We start from the raw sequence: 25,347 nt of genomic DNA on the forward strand, positions 1-25,347 counted from the left end.
TCCTTCCTGCACCATTCTGCTGAAGTTCTGTGATCAGGAATGAGGTGGTTGGATAGACAGATGGGTGATGGACAAGTGGACGAAAGAATGGATTAAAAAATGGGTTCATAGATGGACACAGATAAATGGATGGAAGGAAAGATATTTGAGTGAACACCCAGCTAGGTGTGTATCCTGGCGGATGGGTGAACAAATGGATGGATAAATTTCTAGGCACTTGGCTTCAAGGCAGGAAAGGAAGTCTCATGTCTCATTAAATGAAAACATCCTCCAGGGTAGGACTTGGAAGCTGGAGACTTCAGGGTGGAAGGCAGGAGGAAACAACCTAGCCCATGAATGGAGAAAAGGGGTGGTGCAGGGGTGGATGCAGGGGTGAATGCAGGGGTGGATGGTTTGTGGAGTGAGGGAGCTTGGAGCGGGGAGAAGGGAAGGGTCTCAGAGACTGACCCTCCCAAAAGTAAGAAGCTCTGATGGAGCAGCCCCAAGACAGGCTGGAAAGAAGTTGCAGTCAGAGCCATGTGATGGGGAAGCGTCAGGGTCAAGGTTTTTCCAGACTCCCTGGGGCCACCGGAGGGCAGATGGCGAGTCGGGGTTTGGCCTCTGGACCCCAGGCAGCACTGAGCATATACCTGTGATTTCGGTATGTTCTGGGCGTAGGGAGACTGCTCTTTTTCCCTAGGTCCCCAGCCTCAGTGAGCAAGCTGCTCTGATAGCTCTGGCAGGATGTACTCAAGGGGACAGTGCAGCTCTTCTGGCTGAGGGGTAGGCCCTCCTGAGGCACCTGGCTCAGAGGTACCAAGATACACCATCTTCTCCCTGCTTTTTATCATCAGTCCCCAGGTTCTAGACATGAGCTCCAAGGCTTTCATTTTAATTATCTGGCACAGGCCAGTAGCGGGACCATAGGCATGGGCAGCCAGTAGTTGAGCTTGGCAGGGCCTAGAGGCTTAGATGCTGCTAGCCTGGAGCAGATCCTTCCAGCTGAAGCTAAGGCTCTCCATTTGCACAAGGCGCAGATCTGTGAGCTCCAGCCTCCCTCCCAAAGCCCAAAGCATTCCCCAGCACCAGGCTGCACCCCCCACACATGCACTGGCCCCAGCGATCTCCCTGGGAAACCAGGTCCCAATGAGAGTGCCTGGTGCGCCGCTAACTGCTCATTACAGTCACGGCTGCAGCTAAGTTTAGCTCCAGCACACACAAGACCAAGACAGCAGGGAAAGTCTTTCCATAAAAAAGCTCCACATGCAAACACAGAAACATCTGCATGCACATGCTCCCCACACTCATGCATACTGGTGGCCTTGGACACTCATGGACTTTTACTTGCATCAACACAGAGCTTCATTCACTCACTCAGGCTTTCATTCAAAAAATGTTTGTTGAGGGGCCGGGATAGTGGTTGAGTGCATGTGTTCTGCAGTCAGACAAAGCTGGGTTCTAACTCCGTCACCGCCCAGGTTTATGATCACGGGCAACTTAGCCTCTCTGTGCCTCAGTTTCCCTCTCTCTAAAGTCAGGATGGTAACCACAATGCAGACCTTAGAGTTGGGGTCGGGGTAAGTGAGATGGCACTCCTATGAGTGCTTAGGAAGGGTCTGGCTCAGGGTGGGTGTCAGTACATGGTAGATGTCCCTATCCTCACTACTGAGTATCTACTCTGTGCCTAGCTCTGTGCTTAGAGCTTTATTTAAAGCTATTGTTTCTGGAGGTGGTTGTGAAAAGTGGTGCCTGGTGTATAATAGGCACTCAGTAAATATTTGATGATTGAATGAATGAACAAACCACTGAGAGCTGCATCAATGGATGATCGGATGTCCTTGGAGCTTTCTTCTTTGAGGAGGCATCCACATTCACTTGTCTCTTGGCCAAGCTGTGGCTCCAGTAGGGTCAGGATATTCTTGTGGGTAACACAGGGATCCTACAGATAGAGGAGGAGCTCCAGGGTGTCTGGGTGCGCCCCCTCCCCATTTTGGAGACAGGGAAACGGCTGCACAGTGGGTGGTGCCTGGTTCAGCTTGGACAGACATAGTAGTGATGCAGCACCAGTCAGGGTGCTAGCTGGGCAGTCGGGCAGGCTGGGGCCCCTGGGCTGCCACTAGGCAGGGCTCCATCTACAGGGGAGGGGCTGGAAATCAGCCCGGGTAGGAAATCAGCTTCAGGATTCTTTAAAAAATAATATTATTTTAAAAAACATGTTTATTTATTTATTTTGGGGATGGGGGAGAGAGAGAATCCAGAGCAGGCGCCACGCCCAGCAAAAAGCCCTACACGGGGCTTGATCCCACAACTGCCAGATCACAACCTGAGCCATTATCAAAAGTCAGATGCGTCACTGACTGAGCCACCCAGGCACCCCAATCTTCAGGACTTCAAGGTACTGTCAGAGCAGCTAGGTGGTTCAATTGGTTAAGTGTCCTACTTCCGCTTGGGTCATGATCTCATGGTTCATGAGTTCAAGCCTCTTATTGGGCTCTGTGCTGATAGCTCAGAGCCTGGAGCCTGCTTCAGATTCTGTGTCTTCCTCTCTCTCTCTCTCTCTCTCTCTCCCTCTCCCTCTCCGTCTCTCAAAACTAAATGTAAAAATTAAAAAATAAATAAAGGTACTGTCATGGGGCGCCTGGGTGCCTCCATTGATGGAACATCCCACTCTTGATTTTGACTCAGGTCATGATGTTGCAGCAGTGAGATTGACACCTGCATCATGCTTTGCGCTGGGCATATATGGAGACTGCTTGAGATTCTCTCTTTCTGCCCCTCTCCACCAGTCATGCACATGCTCTCTCTCTAAAATTAAAAAAAAAAAGCTACTGTCACCATTCCCAGCCTTTGAATAGGTCAGCAGCTAAATGGCCTGGGCCATCTCCTCCCATCACACATCCTCAAAAAGAAAGTGACATTTCCTGGTGCTTTTTTAAGCCCAGGCCGGCTGGGCCTGGCTGGGGCATGGGGTGGGGAGGGGGCGGGTGACACTGGGGAGTCACACAGCCTGAGTCTCTCCTCACCTTGAGTGATCTCAAGGCGCTGGGAATAGACAGGGTCTCATGTCCTCGCCATGTGTCCCAGATTCCAGTTGCCACACTCCAGTGCCGGCATGCAGGTGTTGAATTCCACATTCTGGAGCCAGTTATGCCCCCTGGGCGGGACTCGGATTGTTGAACTCCAGATTGAGCACCTTCTGCTGGCCAGCCTTCTGGGAGTGGAGGGTAGGCCTGTCCCCTCCCTGAGAAGGAACCTCTGTGCCCTTGTGCCCACTGTCCTTGGTCATTCATGGTCATAGCAAGTGGGGACTCAGGTCTTTACTGAGACCTTGTCAAGAGATGAGCATGATTGTGCCTGCTGCCAGGGTACATGTGAGTCTGGTGTCAATGAGTGTCCCCAGTGCCAATATAGACTTGGATCTACTCAATCACTGTGCCCATTGCCAGTATAACAAACAATCTCTGTGGAAATTAGGCTGATAAGGACAGAGCTGGGTGACTAGTGACTCCATCTGTGGCCAGTTGAGTCAAGATGCATAGACAGAGATTTTTCTTTTACCAGAGTACACATAAATCTGCTCTAAGAGTAGTCAGTGCTGGTGTAAACACAGTGTGAAATCAACATCTGTGTACATTGCCAGTGTAGACGCCGTATCAGTGATCTGTGACTGTGCACAATGCCCGTGCAGATGAGGGGAAGCGGGCATCAGAGGAGGGCTTCTCTTCCTATGGAGGCCAAAAAGGGTAAACTTTGTTGTGCCCATTGCATAGATAGAAGAATCGAGACAAGCAGACCTAGGACGTATATCCACAGAGGGGAACCTGTGCTCATGCTTAGCGGTGCTCCTGGTTCCCGAGAAAGGGACCCTCTTCCACTACTAGTGTGTGGCATGTAGCCAGCCCTGATCCCTTGATCCAGCCACTTTGTAGAGCTTACATTGTAAGGTGGAAGAGAGACAAACAATAAGTATGAGAGGTAAGTAAAGGAGATAGTGTGAGGTGCTAACCCTCATCCAGCTGGACACCTGGGATGGCTGACTGTGGCTGGATGTAAATGATACATCAGTAAAGCTGGGGAAGTTAATGTCCAGAGATGGTATGTGCTATGAGGGGAAGTAGAGGAAGGAAAATCAGATCAGTGGGTGGTGCTAGTTGAGAGTAAGCCTCAGGAGATGCTGAAGGAAGGAGCCGCGAGGATACCTGGGGCAGGGCGTCGATGGGGGGAACAGCCCGTGCGGGGGCCCTAAGGCAGGCGTATGTCTGGCATGTTTAAAGAACATGTTTGAGGAGGCGGGTGTGGCTGAAACAAGTGAAGGGGACAGTGCAGAAGAGGAGCTTGGAGGGGGCAGTGCGGGACCAGATCACAAAGGGGCTGCAGGGCATGTGAGGAGCTTGGCTTCTCCTCTGAGAGAAACGGGGAGCCTATGCAAGGATTTTGAGCAGAGAAATGACACAATCAGGTTTATATTTTAAAAGGATCATCTGGCTGCCGTGTTGAAAATAGTCCCAGAGCACCAGGAATACTGAAAGCTGGGAGACCAGTTAAGAGGCTCTTCCCATAATCTAGGGGAAAAGGATTGATCCTGGCTGGGACAGAGGTGGTAACAGTGGGAAAGTGGTCAAACACTGGATTTATTTCAAGCCGCGCCAATGGGATTTCCTTACAGATTAAATGTGAGGTGTGGCACAAGGAGAAGTGTCAAGGTTTGGGGCCAGAATGTCCAGAAGGATGGAGTTGCTGTCTCATGCGATAGAGAGGCTATGGGCAGTGGGCGTGGTGTGGGAGCTCAGATGGCGCCTTGGGGTGGAGAGAGCGCGATCAGACCTCCACCTGGAGACACTAAGGAGTTGGCTGTTGAAGTCCTGAGTTCAGGAAACAGGCTGAGCTGCAGGTAGACATTTAGGAGTGTTCAATGATACTTGAATGGGTGATGGTATTTAAGCCTGGAAACCAGGTGAATCACTAAGGGAATGAATGGAGAAGACCAAGGTTCTGGGGCGCCCCGATAGTTCAAGTCTTGGAGGAGAGGTTGGCAGAGGATGATGTCAAGAAGGAGCAGCCAATGAGGTAGGAAGAAAATCAAGAGACTGTGGGAACCTGGGAGTGTGACAAAAAGGAGGATCAGCTCTCTTTGGATGCTGTTGATGGTCAGGGGATGTGAGGACTGGAAATTGTTACTGTTCTTTCTGCCCAAAATGCTCTTCCTTGTTACCTGTCTTCCCCTAGTTGATCCTTATCTATCCTTCCCACCTCTGCACACTTGTCACTTCCTCCTAGAAGCCACTCTAACCCCAAGACTTATTGTTAAAGGCCCATCAAATGCCTTATGCTTTCCCCTCAAAGCCCTTGTCACTTCACAGAGGTACCTATTTGCTTGTACCTGTTTGGTTATTTGATTAACGTCAGTCTCCCCTGCCAGGGGCTATGGCTGTTTTTGCTCACTCTGTGCTCAGTGCCCTGCACAGACCTGGGAAAAAGCATAAACTCATTGGAGGGAGACCGGGGGGGGGGGGCAGTCAACTGTGGTCCCACCTGCACTGCATCCATTGCCCTCCCTGAGCTGTCCCTCTTGGGGCCATCTTTTTAATTCCCTTCCAGCAACACACACACATACATGCACACATATATACCCCGTTGGGGAGTCAGGATCCCTAACTCGATGCAAAAACACAAGGGGGATCTGGGGATAATTTCCCATTGGATTCCTAGTGAGTATACCATGGAGCTTGGAACCTCAGTTTTCTCGTCTGCCTAATGGCGTCAGTCATGACTGTCCTGTCGATGGTCTAGCTATTGGTGCTGTGTGTGTGTGGTATTCATTTGGGTTTCAATATGTGAGGTGTGTTGTAAACTGTAAAATTGTCCCCGATGTCACCATAATGGAAAGACTAATGTCTTCCTCCCAGGCAACCTGGATGGATGTGAAAGAGATTTACAAATGGAAGTCCTGGAGCGTGGAGGTTTTAGAGTCAGAGAGACCTGGTTTCAAATCCTGCCCATCCCTTTCAAGCGATGTGGGTGTTTGGGTTTTTTGGGCACACGTCTTAACAACCCTCCGAAACTCAGTTTTCTTATCTGCAAAATGGACGCAATGACATCTCCCTCAGAGAAGTTTTTAAAGATAAATGATTCGAAAGCAGAGCACAATGAGGCTGAACAAAGTGAAAGACTCCCATCACCGAGGTGGTGGTTGTGGGAATCAAGAAGGTGAAGGTAAAGCATGTGATCCATGTAGCCGTGCACAGTGAGTGCTTCCCCCTAAACAGAGGAGCTGGCCCAGGACATGGAATGTGGTGAAGCCAGAGAAAGCCTGGCCTGCAGGAGGGGTGGGTCCTGAGGCCTATCTGCAAGTGTGGGCAGTCTGTCACAGGGAAGAGGAGGGGGTGTGTTCTGGTGACCCCTAGGGCCAGACCTGGATTCCTCAGAGAAAGGCAGGAATATTGACTTGAACGTGAAATAAATGCACATCTCTAGGGCTATCTGAAGACAGGCTGAGTGGCCTTGGGACGTCTCCATCACCGGTGGTCACCAACAGGGACATCTGGAGGTCACTGCACTGCCCGCATGATAGGCCAAATATCCTCTATGGGGTGCCATCCTACTCACTTCCTGATCTGGGAGTCTCAGTCATGTATTTCTTATTCCAATCTGTGGCGCAAAAAGGTTTGAGGCACATGAGAAGAAATAGCGATACCCCAAGCCCAGGTGAAAAAGTAGTTCAGAATGAGCACCAAATTTAACTGAGTTCCCTGGCAGTCAGAGCAAAAGAGGTTCCATTGCTGAACATTTACTAACAGGAAAGTAGACCTAGTGCAGCAACACACACAGGTAAACACAGTTCTAAGTTCTAAAATAGAACGATTTCCTGTGTGGAATCCTGGTATTTCTCCAAGTTGAAGATGGGTGAGGGTATGTACTGTCTGGTCTCCCGGGGGGACTTGCAGGTCACAGGAGTGGGTGGGATGTTGGCTCCTGATGAGACCGTCTGGGGCCCTGACATCCGGCCTTCCTGGCCTGTGGGGCTGTAGGGCACTCTGGGATAGCACAGCCCCTCTCCCCTACGGCATGCAGGCCTCTGTGCCTCCTGGGGCCGCCTAAGGTTGAAACCAAGCCGGAGCAGCCTGGTCTGGCTCTCGTGCACCGTGGATAGCCAGCCTGGCTGTTTGGGGAGGGGGTGGGGGTGAGGGGGCTACGGGAGGCCTGAAGTGCAGGGCTTCAAAACAGGTGGGTGCTGACAGCACCACTGAGAACGTCTGAGAGCTTGGGTGAGATTCATCTCTGTAAACCTTAGACTCTTCATCTGAAGAGTGATAACACCAGAACTTACCTCTGAGGCTGACGTGAGGTTTAAATGCGCCAGTGCATGGGGAGCACAGGAGACAGGCCCTCCTCACCACCCAGAAGCTGCCGTCGTTGGCCTCCATCTTGTTACCAGAGTGAGACCAGAAAGCCCGGGAGCTCTGGCTCACACTCCCCTCACTGTATGACCTTGAGTGTCCTTTCCTGCCAAGCCTCATCTGCTCCCAGCCCCGCGGCAGAGACTCACGTAGATAGCCATGTGGAAGTGGGCATGTTAAGTCACCATCTCCCTGAGGGGTGTCCCTCACGGGCTGGAGGCCGCAGTGCTGGCTCTTGGACGTAGCTCTGCCTTGGTCTGTGGCACCTGGAAACAGGCTCTGGAGGCCATGCCATTGGCTCTCACGAGGCTGTCATTTGCTTCTGGTCTGTTAGCAGGCAAGTGGTAGCAGGAGCGGAAAAAATTAGGGAAAAAAAAACCTAAAGTTAAACACATTTCTCCATTTAGCTGTTGCCGCTGCTCCTTGCAACTACCACCCCCCAATAATTCAGGGGAAAAAATGCTGTGTTTAGATTTTTGTGGAGGAACGCCTTGGCCCAGCTCCTGGAATACCAGTGTGCAAGGGAACTGGCAGTCTGGAGGTTTCTCCCTACCCCAGAATTCTGCCTTGGATCTGGGGAAGCCCTAGACACCTGGCCTTTTCCTCCAGGACCCCTAATAGCATCTTGCTTCCTGGAGTGTGTTGTTATTATTGTGATGTCCCCACTTTAAAACTGATGGGACTGAGTTTCCCAGAGGTTACTTGCCTGCTGCAGGCTTACAGCCAATGGCGGAGCTGGGACTCGAACTCAGGTCTCTGAACCTGAGCCAAGTGCTAGACTCTTCTCCTTCTGCCATGCTGCTGGCTTCCCATCCCCCAGTGTGGTCTCAGGCTCAGGCATCGAGCTGCTTGGCACCCGGGTCTCAGCTGGCCTCATGGATCCCAAATGCCAGGATGGTGCTGGCGGCATCAGAGTCACTGAGGGCACAAGTTAAAGGGAAATCTCTGGTCCCACCCACAACTACTGAACCGTCTCTGGGCTTGGGGCCAAGGACCCTGCATTTGTATCTCCACTGAGTCACTCTCCCCCAGCACGCTCCGCCGCCCTCCCCCCATCACACAGACCCCTGCCCACTCCTGCCTCCCTTGTGCCCCACTGAGCGCCTCCAGGGAGGGCTTCTTACTCCCTGCTTTCCTGTCCACCCTTCCAAAGGGTCTGGGTTTGGCCGCCACTAAGAAGGTTCTCCTTTGTGCTAAATGCAGAGACTTCTGCCCTGACCCTGTTCCCCTGGATCTCGTAGGGGCTGGTTCACAGGAAACACTTGTCCCTTGCCCTCCACATCCAGGGCTGGCCCTCACTGGACACACTGGTCACCATGCTGCTCAGTCAGGCCCGGGCAGGAACATGGCCCCAGCCTCACTCATGCCACATGGGTGGCCCTCTGAAGGGCAGTGGTGCTGTTTTGCGATGTGGGGGCAGATCTCCTAAGTCCCCAAGGTGTCTCCTAGCTCGGTAGTTTCTGTCCCGTGACTGTAAGATTCTTCACTTTTCTACATCTGAGACACTATGATCCTAAGCACTTTGTTGTGATACGAGAGGACCAGGACAGGAGGGCCAGTGAAGGCCAGAGGGTTGTGTGGGGACCGAAGTGATATCACTGACACCTCTTTCTTGCTCTCTGTCATTATTTCATTTCATCATCACAACCACCCCGAGGGGGGGGGGGGTCAGGGAATGTCTTCCCACCCCCTCCTATCCAAGAATGAAGGCTCAGAAAGGGGCAGTAACTGGTCCAAGGTCACCAGCCAATCCAGGCCCCAAATTCAGGTCTATCTGACTGCAAGGTCCTGTCCTTTCCGCTACGGCCATTGCCTCCTTTTGACCTGGGGTCTGGCCGGCAGCAGGGCCTGGACAGCAGAGAGACCTGGGAGGGCGTCTCGAGCAAGGGCTCGGAGGACGGGGACCTGATGCTGAAAGCTGCAGGCTGCAGCCCAGTACTGACTCTCATCTCTGCTCTACCTAGAGAACTCTGTGACCTTGAGCAGATCCTTTCCCTTGCTGTTTCTCCAGTTCTCCATTCCGGCCGCAAGGGGCAGCTTTTAGACCAGAAAGCTCTGAGGGCCTCCTCTGCCCTGGTGTTCTGGCTTTCTATTGACCAAGGTACCACTGATCTAAGACATGGCACGAGTTAAATAACAGCACGCTGGTAATATGGTAAGAGACTGTTTGAAGGATGTGTACCTTTTATGACATATTTTCATTTCCAAAATGTGAAAAAATGTGCATCCTGGCACGAAAGCAACATGGGAACCTCTGCCACCTCAAAAGTTGCCAGCCTACTGCTGGGGCAGCCCCTTCTGGACTTGACCTCGGCCTATGCCCTTCACTATGAGTGAAGTCAACGAAGGGTCTCTCTGAAAGTCCGGAGGCCCAGGCACTGCCTTTTCTGGCCTTGGTTCCCCCTCCTGCCCAGGCTGGGTGCCAGGACTGCAGGGTGAGTGTAGCAGCATGAGGGGATTCTGATCTGAACACAGCCCTGCCTCCCTGTGGTCCTCCCTGGGCTGCCTCAGTGGCCTTTTCCCCACCCCTGCCCTTTCTCTCCTCTTTCTCTCAGTCACAGACTGTTCCAGAGAAAGGGGCACACCCCTACTACTGTGTGAGTGACCATCTCTGGTCATGGCCCTCGGCTGGGTCTCACCTCAGAGATCACATATCCAGAGTGCCCAGACTCTGATTCCCCTAGGCACGCCCTCCCCCCATTCCACATGTGTCCTTATACACACAAACACGTACACATCACACCCCATACATGTCCTTATATACACACAAGCACACACACCTCAGCTCATGTGTATACTAATAAACACACACACACATACACACACACTTCTACCACCAGTGTGAACCACACACCTACACACAGTGACCATTTACACAAGCCTTTTGTGCATGCCTGGAGTTAGGTCACATAAACATCTTCACCATGTATACACCTACTCATTTACACAGCCTCTCTCTCTCGCCCAGTATCCGCCCCAAACACGAACTTGCCCGAACAGGCACCCACTTGGCCATGTTATGTTCTCTCCACAAACTCTCACCCACTCCAGCTCAAACCCTCCATGTAGCCCCATGGGGAGCTCTCCCCACCTCCCCCTGCTCCCTGAGCTAGGGAAGGATTAGTGAACAGGAACAAGGGCAGAGACCCGGATGCCAGGACAGAGTGCTCAGGGCCCCCCGTTTATTGATGAACCAAAAAAAAAGACTAGACCCCCAAATCGCCCCCTCCCCAGTCGCCCCCTTTTGGCCCCCAGCCAGCCCAGCACGCTGCAGGCCTGCCCCGCCCAAGGAAGTCAAGATGAGTGTAATTCAGTTTCCAAGCTCAACTCGACTGACAATTTATTTAGGCCAATTGGCCATCCCGCCTGCTCTGCATCACTGACTCCGCATGGATTAACTCAAACAACGTGTACCCCCGCTGGGCAGATTTAATTAGGCGAAAAAACTGACCTGAAGCCTCAGGGGGCTCAGGGCCTGGACAGCAGCCAGGGCTCCCGCGATTAGCCCCAGCGCCTGCAGCCTTGCCTGGTCTCAGAATCCTCAGAAGGGACCATCCCTCAGTATGCCCTTGAAGAAACTGAGGCCCAGAGAGGGAAAGTGACTTGCCAGGGTCACCCAGCAAGTGCGCGCCGGGCCAGAATGGCGGTCCCCGCGCCACGTTCCAGCCATAGTCTTGTTCCTGGAGTGCCAAACTGCAAGAGCGCAGATCCCCACGGCGAACCCCTGAACAATTCTGAAAGGCAAGCACAATTTTCTGCAGATGACTGTGGCATAAATAATTTATAAATGAAAGTCATAGCACACATATTGGTCATTTTAATAGATAGTAAATTGCTTTTCTGATTTATGGTTTCAGGGGTGGGGCTACAATAAAAATAACTTGGTGATTTATGAAACATCTTCTTAAGTCAACAGATCTTTAGTAGGTTTGTCTGACTTTGCAGCCAACAGCTTCACCACCCTGGTTACCATAGAAATGGGATGCCTCATTCTGTTGCCATGGCTACCACTTTCTAGAACACAATTGGTGGGTCTCTCACAGTTTGTGATTTGGTTCTGGGGGGAAAAAAAGCCAGGACTACCAGCTTGGGTTTATGCTGCATTATCAGGCGATCTTGCCTGCATTGTCTTGAAATTTCACTGGGTGGCCTCTGAGGTGGACAGGCTAGGTGACAACTGTCCTTGGGCTGTCAGGCAAAGCTTTCTTTGTGCCTCCCATCAAACTAGTAGCCCAGAAGAGACTGGCCTTACAGAGGCTTGGATCCTGGGTGTGGGGGACCAGGCTGCTGCTGGGAGGGGAAGGAGACAAGGTCTGGCAGATGGCAGGAAGTCAGGAAGCTGACAGATGAGGGGCAGGTCTAGGGACTGGAGATCCAGGAGCTGGCACCATTGAGCAGGGGAAGCAGGCTGAGGGCATCAGGGAAGGCTGAGGAGGCAGAGGCAAGGCAGGCCAGAGCTGCTGTCCTGTGGGAGAGGCAGACACTGAGTCAGTCACATCTGGGGTGGAGGTGAGGTGGGCAGAGAAGGGGCCAGCTGAGTGGCAATGCCTGGAGTCTCTTGTATTCATAGCGAGTATGCTGTGTGGTGATGGCTGCTGCATCATCCATGTGCTCTGAGTGTACATGCACGAGTGCTGTCGGGGGCCGAAGGTGTGTTCACCTCGCGGTACAGTACGGCACCTGCGTGTTTATATTCTGCGTGCGGCGATACATTTCAGTACCATCCATCTGTGTATGTGCGGTTGGGACACTGGGCTGTAGTTTGTGTGTGAGGGGTGAGGTGTGTGCTCTGGGTAGTTGTGCGTGTCCATGGTCTCTGGGTGACCCGTCACCTGGGGTGCAGCCCCTGCCCTTTCCTACCTACCCTACAGTCCTGGGGGTGTCCACCCAGGATCGCAGTAGAGATGGCTCCTGATCTCACTCCCTGCCGGGGCCGCTCGGCCAAGCCCAGGAACTCCTGATGCCGGTGCACTTGCCCGATCCCTCGGGCTGAGCTCTTGGAACAAGTTGGGGTCCTCTCCCTGCCTGCTCTCTCTGGGTCTGTGGGGAGGCAGACCAGGCTATCCAAGGCTGCTGTTGGGAATGCTTCCCTGAGTAAGGTAGGGACAGCATCCCTACCCTCGGGCGCTGGCAAGTCCTGGGCAGCAAGGCCCGAGAACGATGTGGACGTGTCTGGTCTTCCACCCGTGGAGTCAGCCACTGCAGTTCTCTTGCTCACAGGGCGTGGGCATCACCTGCCCTCAGGGAGTCTGAGGTGTGGGTGCCAAGCTCCAAGATGGTGGCATACAGATACAATCAGGGCCTGCTACTCGGTGTCCAGGGCTGTGTTTTTAGCCCCAAGAGTTTTGGCAACTCTGGTGGTAGAAAGAGTTTAGGTTCTGGAGCAAGACAAACTTGGGTCCAGCTCAGCTTCGTCACTAGCTCTGAACCCTTGGTTTAGTCCCTGACCTCTCTGTCCCTGGGTTTCCTTCTTGGCACAATGGGGTATGGCCACCTGTCTCACTAGGCCAGGGAGAAGACAAAAGGTGCAGAATGGGTCCTTCGCTTTGGTAGCCACCTCCTCTCTCCTTCTTGTGCTCAGCTTCCCTGAGGATGGACCGAAAGAAGCTGGGGCTCAGCTGGGTGTGAGCTCTTGCTTTGGCGGGGCTCTGTGGCTGGCCTGCTGGGCTCTGGGCATGGGACAATGTGGCAGGCTGAGCAAGCAAACAAGAGGCCCCTTCCTCCACAGCCCTCCTAAGGGCCCACTTGGATCTGGATGTTGCTGGGGCTCTGCCCGCGACCAAGGACCAGGCCTCCTAGCAGCAGAGGCTGGGTAAGCAGGTGCTCAGGAAGCCCAGGCAGGTTAGCAGGCCTGGCTTCCACCTCCCCTGGTTCCTCCTGGGGAAGGAGGCCTAGTGCCTGGCTCTAGGCTGGGCTGCTACTGCCACCTCGCCCCTGCCAACCCCCTGGGCACAGGGGCACAGAGAGGAAGGAATCTAGACAGGATTCCCATTGGTTGCTGAGAACCAATAATTTTTCTACCCTAATTTTATAAGACCTGCCCTCTTTCATGGCCTCAGTGCTCCGATCAGGACCTGTCTTGTGAGAGGGACAGATGGGATGAGAGCTGTGCAGGGCCTGTGGGGTCACCTGGGAGTGAGAAGGCCCCTGGGGCATCAGTGCCGTGTCTGGGCTGTTTCCATGAGTCTCCCCAAGCACTAATGAGCCAGAGTCTTGCTGCCTCCCTAGGGGTGAATTTAGAGACTCTTTGGGGAGATCCCTTCATTTGCTGCCTCCTTAGGGCCTCAGCTACCAAAAGGAGCCTCACCTGGAGAAAGTGTCCCAGGAGTAGGGCTACTTAGTGGGGCACTGAAGGGTGAATGGGCTTTTCCAGAAGTGCAAAGACATGGAGACAGGGGGGACATGGAGAGAGGGGTCAGAAATGGCAAAGAGTTACATGTGGCAAGAATGTTTGGTACATGTAGGAAGAGAGCCCTGGGAAGTCAGTGGGGCCTGGGCACAGAGTCTCCTGTGTCAGGTTGAGGAGTCAGGATTTTTCTCTGTGGGCAGCATGGTCAGGTGGCCTGGGCAGAGAGCTGGGATGCCAATGGGTTGCTCCCTCTGGTAGGTGTGTGGAGACTAGACTGGTGGCTGAGACTCTGAGCCTAAAGCCTGCTAGCTTTCATGGCAAGGATCCTGTTGAGAGCGGGTCATGTGTGAGCAGAGGGGACAGAGGAGGACAGATCGGGGGAGGTTTGGGAGGGGGATGGTGTGGCTGATGGTGCAGTGAGAGGAGGGTGCCTCATGCCTCCTGCCGTTGGCAGGATCAGGAGCCCAGGGGTGCCGTGGGCCCTGCCTCTCAGAAACTCATAATGTGCATGTCCTTCTCCTCTCTCTCAAAGTCCAGGGAGGGGCATGGCCTGCCCTTTGGGATCTGGTGAATGCCAAGCTCTAAGATGGGGCCCTCTGGAGGAGCTCTGGAGGCAAATACCCGGCACTTGGGAATGTGCTTTTAGCTCCAAGAGCTTTGGCAGCCCTGGTGATGGAAGGAGCTCTGGAGCTGGATCAACTTGGGTCAGAGGTGGTGGCCTCTTCCAGTCGCTTCCACTCTGCTTTCCTGGTCCACTTCTGTAGTGACCCTTAAAGAGCTGTTTCTGGAGGTGAAAGACCTGGCTTAAGTCCATAGCTACCCTGCCCCACCTTGTCCAAACCCCACCTGCCTCACAGGGCTGAGGGAGCCTAACTTTGCAGTCCACTGCATTGTATGTGTCTTGTTGTGGATACAGAGTGTGGGTGCCCTTCACCCTCAGCTGGGCAGGGAGCTGCCTGAGGGTTGGGCTGAGGCTTTATTCCACTCTGCTGGTCATAACCTGGTGCCTGGTAAAGAGTTGAAGGAAGCTTCGGATTCTGTGTCTTTCTCTCAATCTGCCCCTCCCCTGCTCACACTCTGTCTCTCTGTCTCTCTCAAAATAAATAAACATTAAAAAAATAATTTAAAAAAAGAGTGGAAGGAAGAAAGTATGGATGGATGGGTGGAGGGAGGGAGGGATAGGCAGGCAGGTGGAAGGAAGGAAGAGAATAAGGAAAGGAGGTAGGAGTGAGGAAGTAAAGGAAAAAGGGGGAAAGGAAAACAAAAAGGAAGGGAAGAATGAACACATGAAGGATGTGAAGGGGGAGGGAGAGAGGATGGAAGGAAGGATGAGGGGTGGAAAGGAGGGACAGAGGGAAGAAGGGGGAGAAGTAAGGACAGATGCGTGACAGAAAGGAGGGATCAGTCAGTGGATGGGAGGAAGGACACACTTGGTAGTAGTCTAGGATAAAATGTTTGAAAATGGTACAATGCTCTAAAACCAACAGGACCATGAGCATACCATAGTGCATGGCTCAGGGAGACCTCTTCCCGCTTGGGGGCCTCAAGCTTCCCGCCTATAGCATTTAGTGTCCTGGACCAGATAATCTCTAAAGGCTGCTCTTACATCATTCCAAAATGCTAACCTTGTCCCTTCCCATCTCCTCTCCCCCACCTCCAACTCAGAATGTGACTTGAAAGATCCATATAGTTCTTGGTTTCTAGGAGCATGCCATGTTAGGTGCCAGGTCTCGTGGCCATGGTCAACCCAGATAGTGCTGTTCTTGGACTTACAGTGCCACCCCCCGCCTACCACCACAGGTGGGGAGGTGCATCCATGCAGACTACAGGGTCTCTAGAAGCAGTATGGCTGCCTCTTGTGGATACAGAGTGAGCCCTTGGCACTCCTTGAAGTTATCTGGGACAGCATCTCTGGAGAACACAGGGGCCACCCCTTCCAGACTGTAGCCTGGGGCCACTTCTAGGAAGATGGCCTTGCTCTGGACATTGTCTTGCACAGGCTGGGAGAAGGCGGCACCAGGGAAAGGAGGGGAGCTGTGGGCACATGCAGGCAGGGATGGCCAGCGGGGCTCCTGGAGGAGAACCCGCTGACCAGGTTCCTCTAGAGCTCCGGGAGGCCCAACTGGAGGCTGGCAGAAGAGGCCTCGCCTGGAATTCAGTCTAAGCAGGAGGGTTTGGAACTCAGACAGCTGCTCCATTCTCTTTCCTCAGGTACCCACATCTAGCGCTAGGAAAGCCCAGGGTCATGAGATGGGGCCAGGAAACCAAACCAAACCAAACCAAACCAAACCAAACCAAAAGAGCTCCTGAACCAGGGGCCCAGGGCCAGAGCAGGTGGTTCTGGACAGGCTGGGTCACCCTGGCCATTTCCTTCTCACTGGTGGGGTCTGAGAAGAGGAGGCATCCACATATGTTTGGAAAGCTCCAGCCCCCCAGCAGCTCCTTCCTCCCTCCCACCCACTCCCCTACCCTGGGGCTGACAGGCAACTGGAGAGAAGCAGACACTGTGGTTTATGGTGCCTTTGAAGACCCCCAGTCCAATTCTCCTTCTGATGCCTGAACTTGCCACACGGTATCACTGACAAAGACCATTTAGCCTCTAGTTCAATACCTCCAAGAATGGGGAACTCACCTCCAAGTTGGTGGTGGGAGTTCCTAGGGGGACAGAGAGGGGATATAAGAGCCATCTAAGGCCCTGGGGCTGATATGTACTTCTGCAGTTCTAGATAGGAGGGAACCTGAGACCGCATCAACGAGGTACAGATTCCTGAGAGAGCAAATGGACTGCAGTAGCAACGAGGAGACATGGGCCACGTGGCCTTTGAGGGACCGGATGCCAGCATAGCTGCCCCCCATCATTCCCTTGCCACCTTCAGCCTCGATAGGCTACACCACTTTTATTATTTAGGGTGGGCTAAGTGCCTCACTAAATCACTCCCAAATCACAGCAGCTTAACACGTTAGTAGTTTACTTCCCACTCAGGTACTTAGTGGATATCTTTCTTTTCAGGGACCAAGGTTACATTCTTGTGGTGGCCCTACTGGCCCCTAGGCCCTCAGCATCTAACTGGCAGTGGGAGGAAGAAAGAGAGCCTGGAAGATGGAGTAGAATAGGTTCTGTGAGCCAGGCCTGTCAGTGCACACTTTTATGTGCCGTCCACTGGCCTCAGCTCAGTCACGTGACCCCACCTAACCCCAAGGAAGCTTGGCAAATATAGTCTAGCTGTGCTGCCAGGAGGAAAGGAAAGGCATTTGTGAAGACAAAGCAACCTCTTCCACGACTTCTTACCTGCCCCCCAGCCTCCTTACCTGGTGCTCTGAGGAGGCGAAGGTGGCCTGTCAGTTTCGCCCATGTTGGAGGGGGGCATTGTATAGGCGTCTCTCCTTGGCCTGGCCTCTGGGCTCAATGAAAAGGTACCCCAGGTTTCTTTGCTCAAGGTGGGAGGGCCTCCCTCTGATACTGTGTTTCTCCTCCACAGTATGTGGCCTTTGCCTCCCTCTTCTTCATCCTGGTCTCCATCACCACCTTCTGCCTGGAGACCCATGAGCGCTTCAATCCCATCGTGAACAAGACAGAGATCGAGAACGTTCGGAATGGCACACAAGTGCGCTACTACCGGGAGGCGGAGACGGAGGCCTTCCTCACCTACATCGAGGGAGTCTGCGTCGTCTGGTTTACCTTCGAGTTCCTCATGCGTGTGGTCTTCTGCCCCAACAAGGTGGAGTTCATCAAGAACTCGCTCAACATCATTGACTTTGTGGCCATCCTCCCCTTCTACCTGGAGGTGGGCCTGAGTGGCCTGTCCTCTAAGGCTGCCAAGGACGTCCTGGGTTTCCTGCGCGTCGTCCGCTTTGTGCGTATCCTGCGCATCTTCAAGCTGACCCGCCACTTTGTGGGCCTGCGGGTTCTGGGCCACACTCTCCGCGCCAGCACCAATGAGTTCCTGCTGCTTATCATCTTCCTGGCCCTGGGAGTCCTGATCTTCGCCACCATGATCTACTATGCCGAGAGGATAGGGGCGCAGCCCAATGACCCCAGTGCCAGTGAGCACACCCACTTTAAGAACATCCCCATTGGCTTCTGGTGGGCCGTGGTCACCATGACGACGCTGGGCTATGGAGACATGTACCCGCAGACGTGGTCCGGCATGTTGGTGGGAGCGTTGTGTGCGCTGGCGGGCGTGCTGACCATCGCCATGCCTGTGCCCGTCATCGTGAACAATTTTGGGATGTATTACTCCTTAGCCATGGCTAAGCAGAAACTACCAAAGAAAAAAAAGAAGCATATTCCACGGCCACCACAGCTGGGATCTCCCAATTATTGTAAATCTGTCGTAAACTCTCCACACCACAGTACTCAGAGTGACACATGCCCGCTGGCCCAGGAAGAAATTTTAGAAATTAACAGAGCAGGTAGGAAACCTCTTAGAGGCATGTCGATCTGACCTTTCACCTCTGCCCCCTTAGCGATGATTCCAGATTCAGTCAGACTGCTTCCTTAGTTCCGTGGGCAACCCCGGACCCCGCACTCAGTGTCGAGGTGTGGAGCCTGGGGGCCCAGGGAGATGCTGGGCAGCCAAATTCACAAGGCGAGAGCCTGCTGGAGGAACCTCACTGGTGGCCCTGGGTAAGGAGGTTGGCGCGCTGGTCTCGTGAGGTTCTGAAGAGACGACATGGCCCGCGAGGTTGCTGAGGACTCTCTTAGCAGGAGCCCAGGGGGCTGCTGCTCGGTGGGCAGGAGTCAAGCGTGAGTCTCTGACTCAGGCCACTGTCCCAGTGTCGGGGCGGGGCAGGGGTGGGTGTGTTTCAGAAATGCCAGACAGCTTCTGATTTGGTCTTTACTCGGCTCCCTTCAGGCTGTGCAGACAGCACAGTTGGTGCATGGGGTCTGGCAGGAGGGTCCCTGCAAAGGCAGTAGCAAGGATTCTCACCCCCAACAGAGCCTGTCTCCATAGCTGAGTAGAACTGCTCTGATTCCGGCTGCCTAGCTCCGGGTGCGTCCTAGGAGACGCCTGGAGCCCTCCGTAACAAGCTTACTTACCCCATAGCATGCCGAACCAACTCATCTTCTTCCACCACTCTAGAGTTTAGCATTTATCTTTAGGAACCTGTTGGAGCGACTCTAGCTTTCACGTTGTCTGTTTGGGTTGATGGTCGAGTGGGAGTTTCCGGTGGCCTTCTGATGGAAGCGGCTGGTGAGCGAAGGACTAGAGGGGGCCACCACCCCGGGCAGCTTAGACGAAAGCACTATAGACCAGCAACAACCTCCCACCGAGGGTTCTCCCCGTTTCCGGCAGTGGGGACTGCAGCAGCAATACATGACATCCAGACCAGTGTACAACCACATTCCCGTGAATTCAGTGGGAGTCCAGGGGGGAGGGGGGCCATGAAACAATACTAGTCACCGTGGGATATATTCTCATATTCCATGGCTAGTGGTTTGTTATGGGACTATCTCAGTTTTATGAGAACCTGCACATAGCACATAAAGTTGATCACAGGGCTCTGGTCCGAAGATATAAAGCCCATAGTCTACCTCTACCCATGGAATACCATCGACTTATTCTGTGGACACAGGGATTTCAAGGAGATGAATGACCCAGAGACGAATGACAACGCTGAGCTAAGAAGTGCCGGGGTGAGGGAGGCTGAGTGAGTGATAGGTAGCATTTAGTCTATGGAGGAGGTCCCCGTGCCCAGGGCTGGCAGGCTAGCTCAGCCCTGGATGAACAAGTTTCCCCCGGTTTGAGTGGCCTCACCCAGTGGATGATTGATTCTTTCTTCCCTGTTGATGCACCCACCACCCCATCCTGCTCCCAACCTGCTTCACCCTACACCCATGCTGCCTGGTGCAGTGTCCTCAAGGCCCACTTCTCTGCCCATGGGGGCTTTCCTGCCCCTTCATCTGGCCCCATACCCCTCCCCAATTCCTGGATTCCTGTAGGCACCCAAGAGGAATGTGGTTAGTGTCCGGGGCTGGGCCAGGGGTTGGGCAAGGGTCTCAGAGGCTAGAACAGGGGTCCTGAGGTGGGGCACCAGGCACCACTCCTGCTCAACAGGTGAGGCACCTGCAGGTGGAAATCTCCCATTCCACCTCTCTGCTTTGGATTAGGTGGATGGTTGACCTGAGGAGCCACCATCACAGCAAGGAAGGTTCCTGGGGCTATGGGGAGGGTATCGCCTGGCCTAACCCCACCTTCAGTCCAGACCCCACAGGAAGAGCTCAACCTGGGTGACACCACCACGGCACTATTTGGCCCATATGTCACATCCTCCCCAACACTGGATCTGTCAGGATCAGTGCCCCCAGGCTTGGGTGCCCAGGACATCCTACCAGGGATCCCCAGTTCACTCTAGTCAGGCACAGACTCCTCTGTACTCCTAGAAAATGCCAGTATTCTCCATGTGCTGAGAGCGCGTGTGCACACACACACATGCGCACACACACGCATGCACACACACACACACACACGCTTGCACTGAGTACAGATGTGGCTGTTCTGACATGCACACCAGCTAGTCCCAGAGACACAGCCCTCTTCCCGTGCTGCAGCAGACCTTTGAAGCCCTTTCACTCCTGGTGGATCCCCGGGGCCCCATAGCCATGGCAGCCCTGCTCCCAGGAGCCTCCTGCCCTGGCCCCAGATCTCAGGGACCCAGAGAGTGCTGGCTCAGGCAGTCTCTGGCTGAGGAGGGATCTGGGGCCTTTTAAGCTTGCTCTCTGGAGCCCAGATGCCAGCACCCTCCTGCCTTTCTCTCCCCAGCCCCACCCTCTGCCCTCCCTCCCTTCCCAAGCACTCACTTCCCCTGGAGGTGCTGTCCTGCTGTCCAGGCCCGTCCATCTTGGTTCCCAGTCCCCTGTGAGCTTCATCCCCCACCCCCAGAATACTCCTCCTCCCTCCAAAAGCTGGTGTGTGAGGCCCCAATGATCTGTCACCAAGGTTTGTGGTCCTTAAGGGGTGGCCTCTCCATCTCTGCATCACTGAGTCCCTTCCTATTTGCCTCCTTCTCTGCTTGCACCTACACACCGAGATGGGTGTGGGGGTGTCTATGAGTGAGTGGGGGTGGCCAGAGGTGAGGGAGGCCAATCCGGGCGGAGGCCCGACCCCTACAAGAATTGAGAGAGGTAAGATGCAGCCCGCAAGGCCTTTCCAGCCTCACTCCACCCTCAAGGGCAGTCAAGTGGCCTCCACGAAACCTGGGTTCTCCAATTCCACTTTTAGAATCTGGCTGAAAGGCTAAGTGCAGCATTCCAGGCTCTGGCGCCTCCCTTACCCCTCCGTCCCCAGGGCCAGACCTCCAGGACTCAAGCGAGGCCTCCCAGTCATATCAGCAGCACCTCCCGTCACCTCCACCTCCTGGTCTGTCCTGAAGCTTCAGGTCTGTGTGTCTGTGAGGGATGATCTGGTCTCCTCCTCTGTACCATGGCTGGCATGGCCTCAGTGTTTGGGGGGGTTCGTCCTGTGGGGGCCATAGCGCCTCATGGGGGGATGCTAGCAGGGCACCCCACATAGCCAGGGACTTGGCCCAGGAGAAGCTGCTTGTCTCCCAGAAAGGGTCTCCCCCCGCCCATCTGCAGCCGGGGTCTTTCTCTGGAGAGCTCGGAATGCCCCCCCCCCCCCGTCCTGCCATGTCCATTCACGTGTGTCTTGTCCATCTCTCTGCTCCTGTGATACGGGTTGGTCCTCTGTGGTGCTGCATCCGGGGCTGCGGGGTCCCACCATAGGTGAGCAGGGGACTGCAGGGGGGGAGGGCTGGCGACCCGACCCACTTTTGCCCACGGGCATGTAGGGCAGCATGAAGTCCCAGAGAAAGTGCCTACCTGGGCTCCCCAGGAGCTACCACTGCAGCCTCTGGGGCATCTCTGGAGGGGGATTCTTCCCCGAGCAGCTGAATCCAGAGTGCCCTCAGCCCTAGCCCTCCACTTTCCCCCGGCTGGGCCGCAGTGGGCGCTGGGAGTGGTGGCAACCCGGGCAGCAGGGGGGGCGGTCACAGGATGGGGCAGAGGCGACGAGCCAGGGTGTGGGCAGGGCCCCTCCACATGGGCTTATTGAGTTTGCGCTGGTGTTAGAGGGCGAGGGTGGGGGACTGGGGCCCGGAGTGGGGTCCTCGTGGTCCCCAGGTGGGCCAAGGGGGAAGCAGTAGAGAAATGAACCCACTCTGAGGGCCAGGCATGGGTGTTCTTTTCTATGTTGTTCACATTTTCTCTCTTTCTCTCTCTCTCCACTAATCATGTTTCTCTCTCTCTCCTCGTTTTGTTGCATGACTTGTGCCAGTTCTCGTGATTATACTCTGCTCGTGTCTCTCACAGACTGTCCCCAGTTAGCCTGGGACTTTTTCCCTGAGCCCCAGCTGGGCAGACCCCTCGGGGCTAAACCCAAGGAAATGCCCAGCAGCCCCCACCCTGCCCCAGCCCGGCGTGCGCCCCCCGGCGCCCGCTGCTGGTGTGAACAGTAAGTACATCGGCCGTGCCGGACAGCAGGGCAGAAAAGCCGGCCCGCTGGCTGAGGGCCCGGACAGCGGTTCTCCTTGCTCCAAAGTTTAAAAAAAAATGACCCTCTTGCGGATGCTCATTTATTTCAGTCCATTTCAAAGCCTGGAAACCATCTCCGTGAGACGCTGCCCATGCTGCCATTTCATCATCACAGGCCGGCGGGTCTAGTGGGGATGGAGGGGCCCGGGGCCAGTGGGGGCAGGGCTCTCAGCCTTCTGGGGAGCAGGTGGGAACCGAGGCTTCTGGTGGCCATCTCATGCAAAGGACGGGGTGGGGGCAGCAGGGTGAGCTGGCACCTCTGGTCTTTTTCAGAGGTTCTCCAGGTTTAGAGAGTTGGCCCCTCCTTGTCGCCTCTCTTCCAGACCCCCCTCTGGAGTTGGGGAGGGAGAATGCTCCCAGTTTCTGAGTACACCCCAAACCACAGATAGGGAAGCTGGAGGCTTCACAGGGCAAGATCTAAACACACCTTCCCCTCAAAGGTCAGCATGGTTGAGGGAAGAAGCAGGCCCCAGGGGTGTCCCGGAGCCCCTCCAGGGAGAGAAAGGTGCCCAGCTCACACCCACCTGGGATGCCTAATGGCTGCCCCTGCCCCTGCGGGGAAAACCATCCCGACTTGGGGCCCCTTAAAGGCCACGGGAGCTTGATTCTCCAGGGGCACAGCACTGAGGAGCAGAGCCGGAGGGTGGGGGCTCGGCACAGGGCCAAAGGAGGGGGTCTCAGGCTTTACCAGCCACCTTTGACCCGCCCCTGGGCAAGAACTACCCTCTGCAGATGTCTCCACTGACAGAGAGATGATGGCCAACAGAGAGACAGCAAGTCCTGGCTCCTCTCCCAGATGGCGATGCTGCCGGGGAAGGGTTCGCTGTCTTCCCCTGGAGGACAATTTGTGCAGGGTACTGTGGGCCCCACCTCCACATCCTCATCCACTCTCTCCTCCCTGAGACTTCCCTTCTTTCTCCCGCTGTCTTCCTCCCTCAGCCCCTCCCTTGGGAGGGAAGACAGGGGCCAGCCAGAATGGGGGGCAGGCCGGGGCTTGTCTGCGCGCACACGTATGTGCCCACAGACACTCCCCAAGTGCTAGGCAGCTCCCAGACCCCAGAGAGGCCCCAGTCACGTGGTGTCAGAGTTACCTTGGTAACTGGCCTTTCTGGTTCAGAATAAATCGGGGAGCGAAGCCCCTGGGATTTGTCAAGAAACGCACTGTACGTGAAATGCTTTGCCATCTTGTACGACAGACCTTTTTTTTAAGTTCCAAAATTATGATGGGATTTTTTTTTTTTTTGGATTTGCTTTACGAATAAACCTGATTGGTCCATTTCTCTTTTGACTGACTGCCTCTTTGTAGTGACATGATGTGCACACGGGCCGTGATCCCACCCGTGGGCACGCTGAGTGTGTGCACACGGAGAAGGATCACTTGTGCATGTAGTTACATGATGTGAACAGGGCCACGGAGGGTCCCCTCTTTAGTCTTTCAGAGAAGCCTCCCCTCATGTTCACACCCATGTTGGTGTCGTCTTCCCCTGAGGTTCGCTCACCCCAGATGAAGTCTTTGAGGAAGCCCACCGTGGGGACTGACTTACCTTACCCTGGCCTGGAAGATTCTGCCTTGAGGGCAGAGAGCGTGGGGTAGGCTCAGTCCCCAAGAGTGATGGGCGGGACCTGTGGCCACACGAGCTACCTCTGCCAGCTCCAGAGGCTTCCACAGCTCTGCTTCTGGACTTGGGAGAGGGAGAGCTCTTGTTCTGGTGGTGCTTTGCCTCCCACCAAATGTTTCCTCAAGCCTTTTCCCAGGTTCCTCCTCAGGCTCTCACAGAGGCCAAGACTCCCCTTTACCCACCCGAGTCCATCGCCACTGTTGTCTTTACACGTCCATTTGCTCTGCTTTGCCGGATGCTGCCGTGAGGAGGCAGAGGAATGGGAACCGCTCCCAAATCATGGCCTGCTCTCACTGCCTCATGCATACATCCCTGTTGTGCCCATGCAAGCTGACCAGGCCCGCTGGGGGCAGAACAAGATGACAGACTCTGGCATGATCTGTGTGGGGATCATAGCAGACCGAATGGTTGACCTGGATCTGTGTGGGGACAAGAGACTGTGTGGCCAAGCCTGGACTGTGTGTGGGGTGCACGATAGAGTACCAGGTTGAATCTGGAGGAGACTTGGGTGACCACGAGTAGTCTGGATGGGGGATGGGATGCATGCAGTGTGACCTGGTTGAGTATGGGGACAGGGGAGACTGCATGGCCAGGCCTAGTCTGTATGGGGGTGGGGGCATACAGAGTGACCAAAGTGAGTCTGGGGACAGAGGAGACTGTGTGACCAGGCCTAGTCTGCATGGGAAGTGGGGCATATACAGTGACCAGGCTGAGTCTGTGAGGACAGAATAGACTGTATGACCAGGACTAGTCTGCTTGGAGGGAGGGGCATGCAGAGTGACCAAGGTGAGTGTGGGGACAGAGGAGACTGTGTGACCAGGCCTAGTCTTTACAGGGGGTGGGGCATGCAGAGTGACCAGGTTGGATCCATATGGGCCGGGGCAGGATGAGTTATGAGATAGGGGTGTGTGGAGGACAGTGTGAAGCACCTGATGAGTTGGGATCCCGATGGCGGATGGCGTGGAGTTGACAGATGGGGTCTAGATGGGGCTAAGGGAGCCTTGAGGAACAGCTAGATGTGGATGGGTGGCAGCCAGCCTCTGGTCAGCAGGAGAGAGAGGTCTGCAAAGGCCTCCTCTCTGGACTGGAGGTTTTCTGCGTGTCTGTTTGTCTTCTCCCTGAGCTCTGTGTCTGGCCCCCCACCCATGATGCATCCACACCATCCTGTCTCATCGGCCCTGCCTTGGGCGCTGGGCCAGGCCCCCAGCACCTCACTTGCCGGACCCATCACCAACTCATCTTTTTGCAAACTTTGAGCAAACCCAGGAGTCCCTCCTTCCCTGCACTGTGGGCAGCCCATAGGCTGCCTGAATGAGCCGGGGACCCCCAGCCACCTGCCTCCCTCCATGGCCCACTCACTCTTCTGTCCTCAGGGACAGGCTGCCCTTTGCCAATGCCCCACCTCTGGCCTGTCCCCCTCCCCCACTAAACAGTTTTCAGTGTCTCAATAGCTTCTGCTTATATGTTTGA

The 25,347-nt window shown here is 54.7% G+C and overlaps 1 protein-coding gene across 1 annotated transcript in view; it reads left to right on the plus strand.

Moving 5' to 3' along the window:
• Positions 1 to 25,347, plus strand: part of KCNC1 (potassium voltage-gated channel subfamily C member 1) — a 43,634-nt gene that overhangs the window by 15,084 nt on the left and 3,203 nt on the right. The window contains exon 2 of the mRNA XM_039236720.1: positions 17,205 to 18,138. Within this exon, the coding sequence (XP_039092651.1) occupies positions 17,205 to 18,138 (934 nt within the window). The remainder of the gene's footprint in view (positions 1 to 17,204; positions 18,139 to 25,347) is intronic.

This window comes from Hyaena hyaena, unplaced genomic scaffold (genome assembly GCF_003009895.1).
Source record: "Hyaena hyaena isolate Hyena2069 unplaced genomic scaffold, ASM300989v1 scaffold_116, whole genome shotgun sequence".
Taxonomy (NCBI): domain Eukaryota; kingdom Metazoa; phylum Chordata; class Mammalia; order Carnivora; family Hyaenidae; genus Hyaena; species Hyaena hyaena.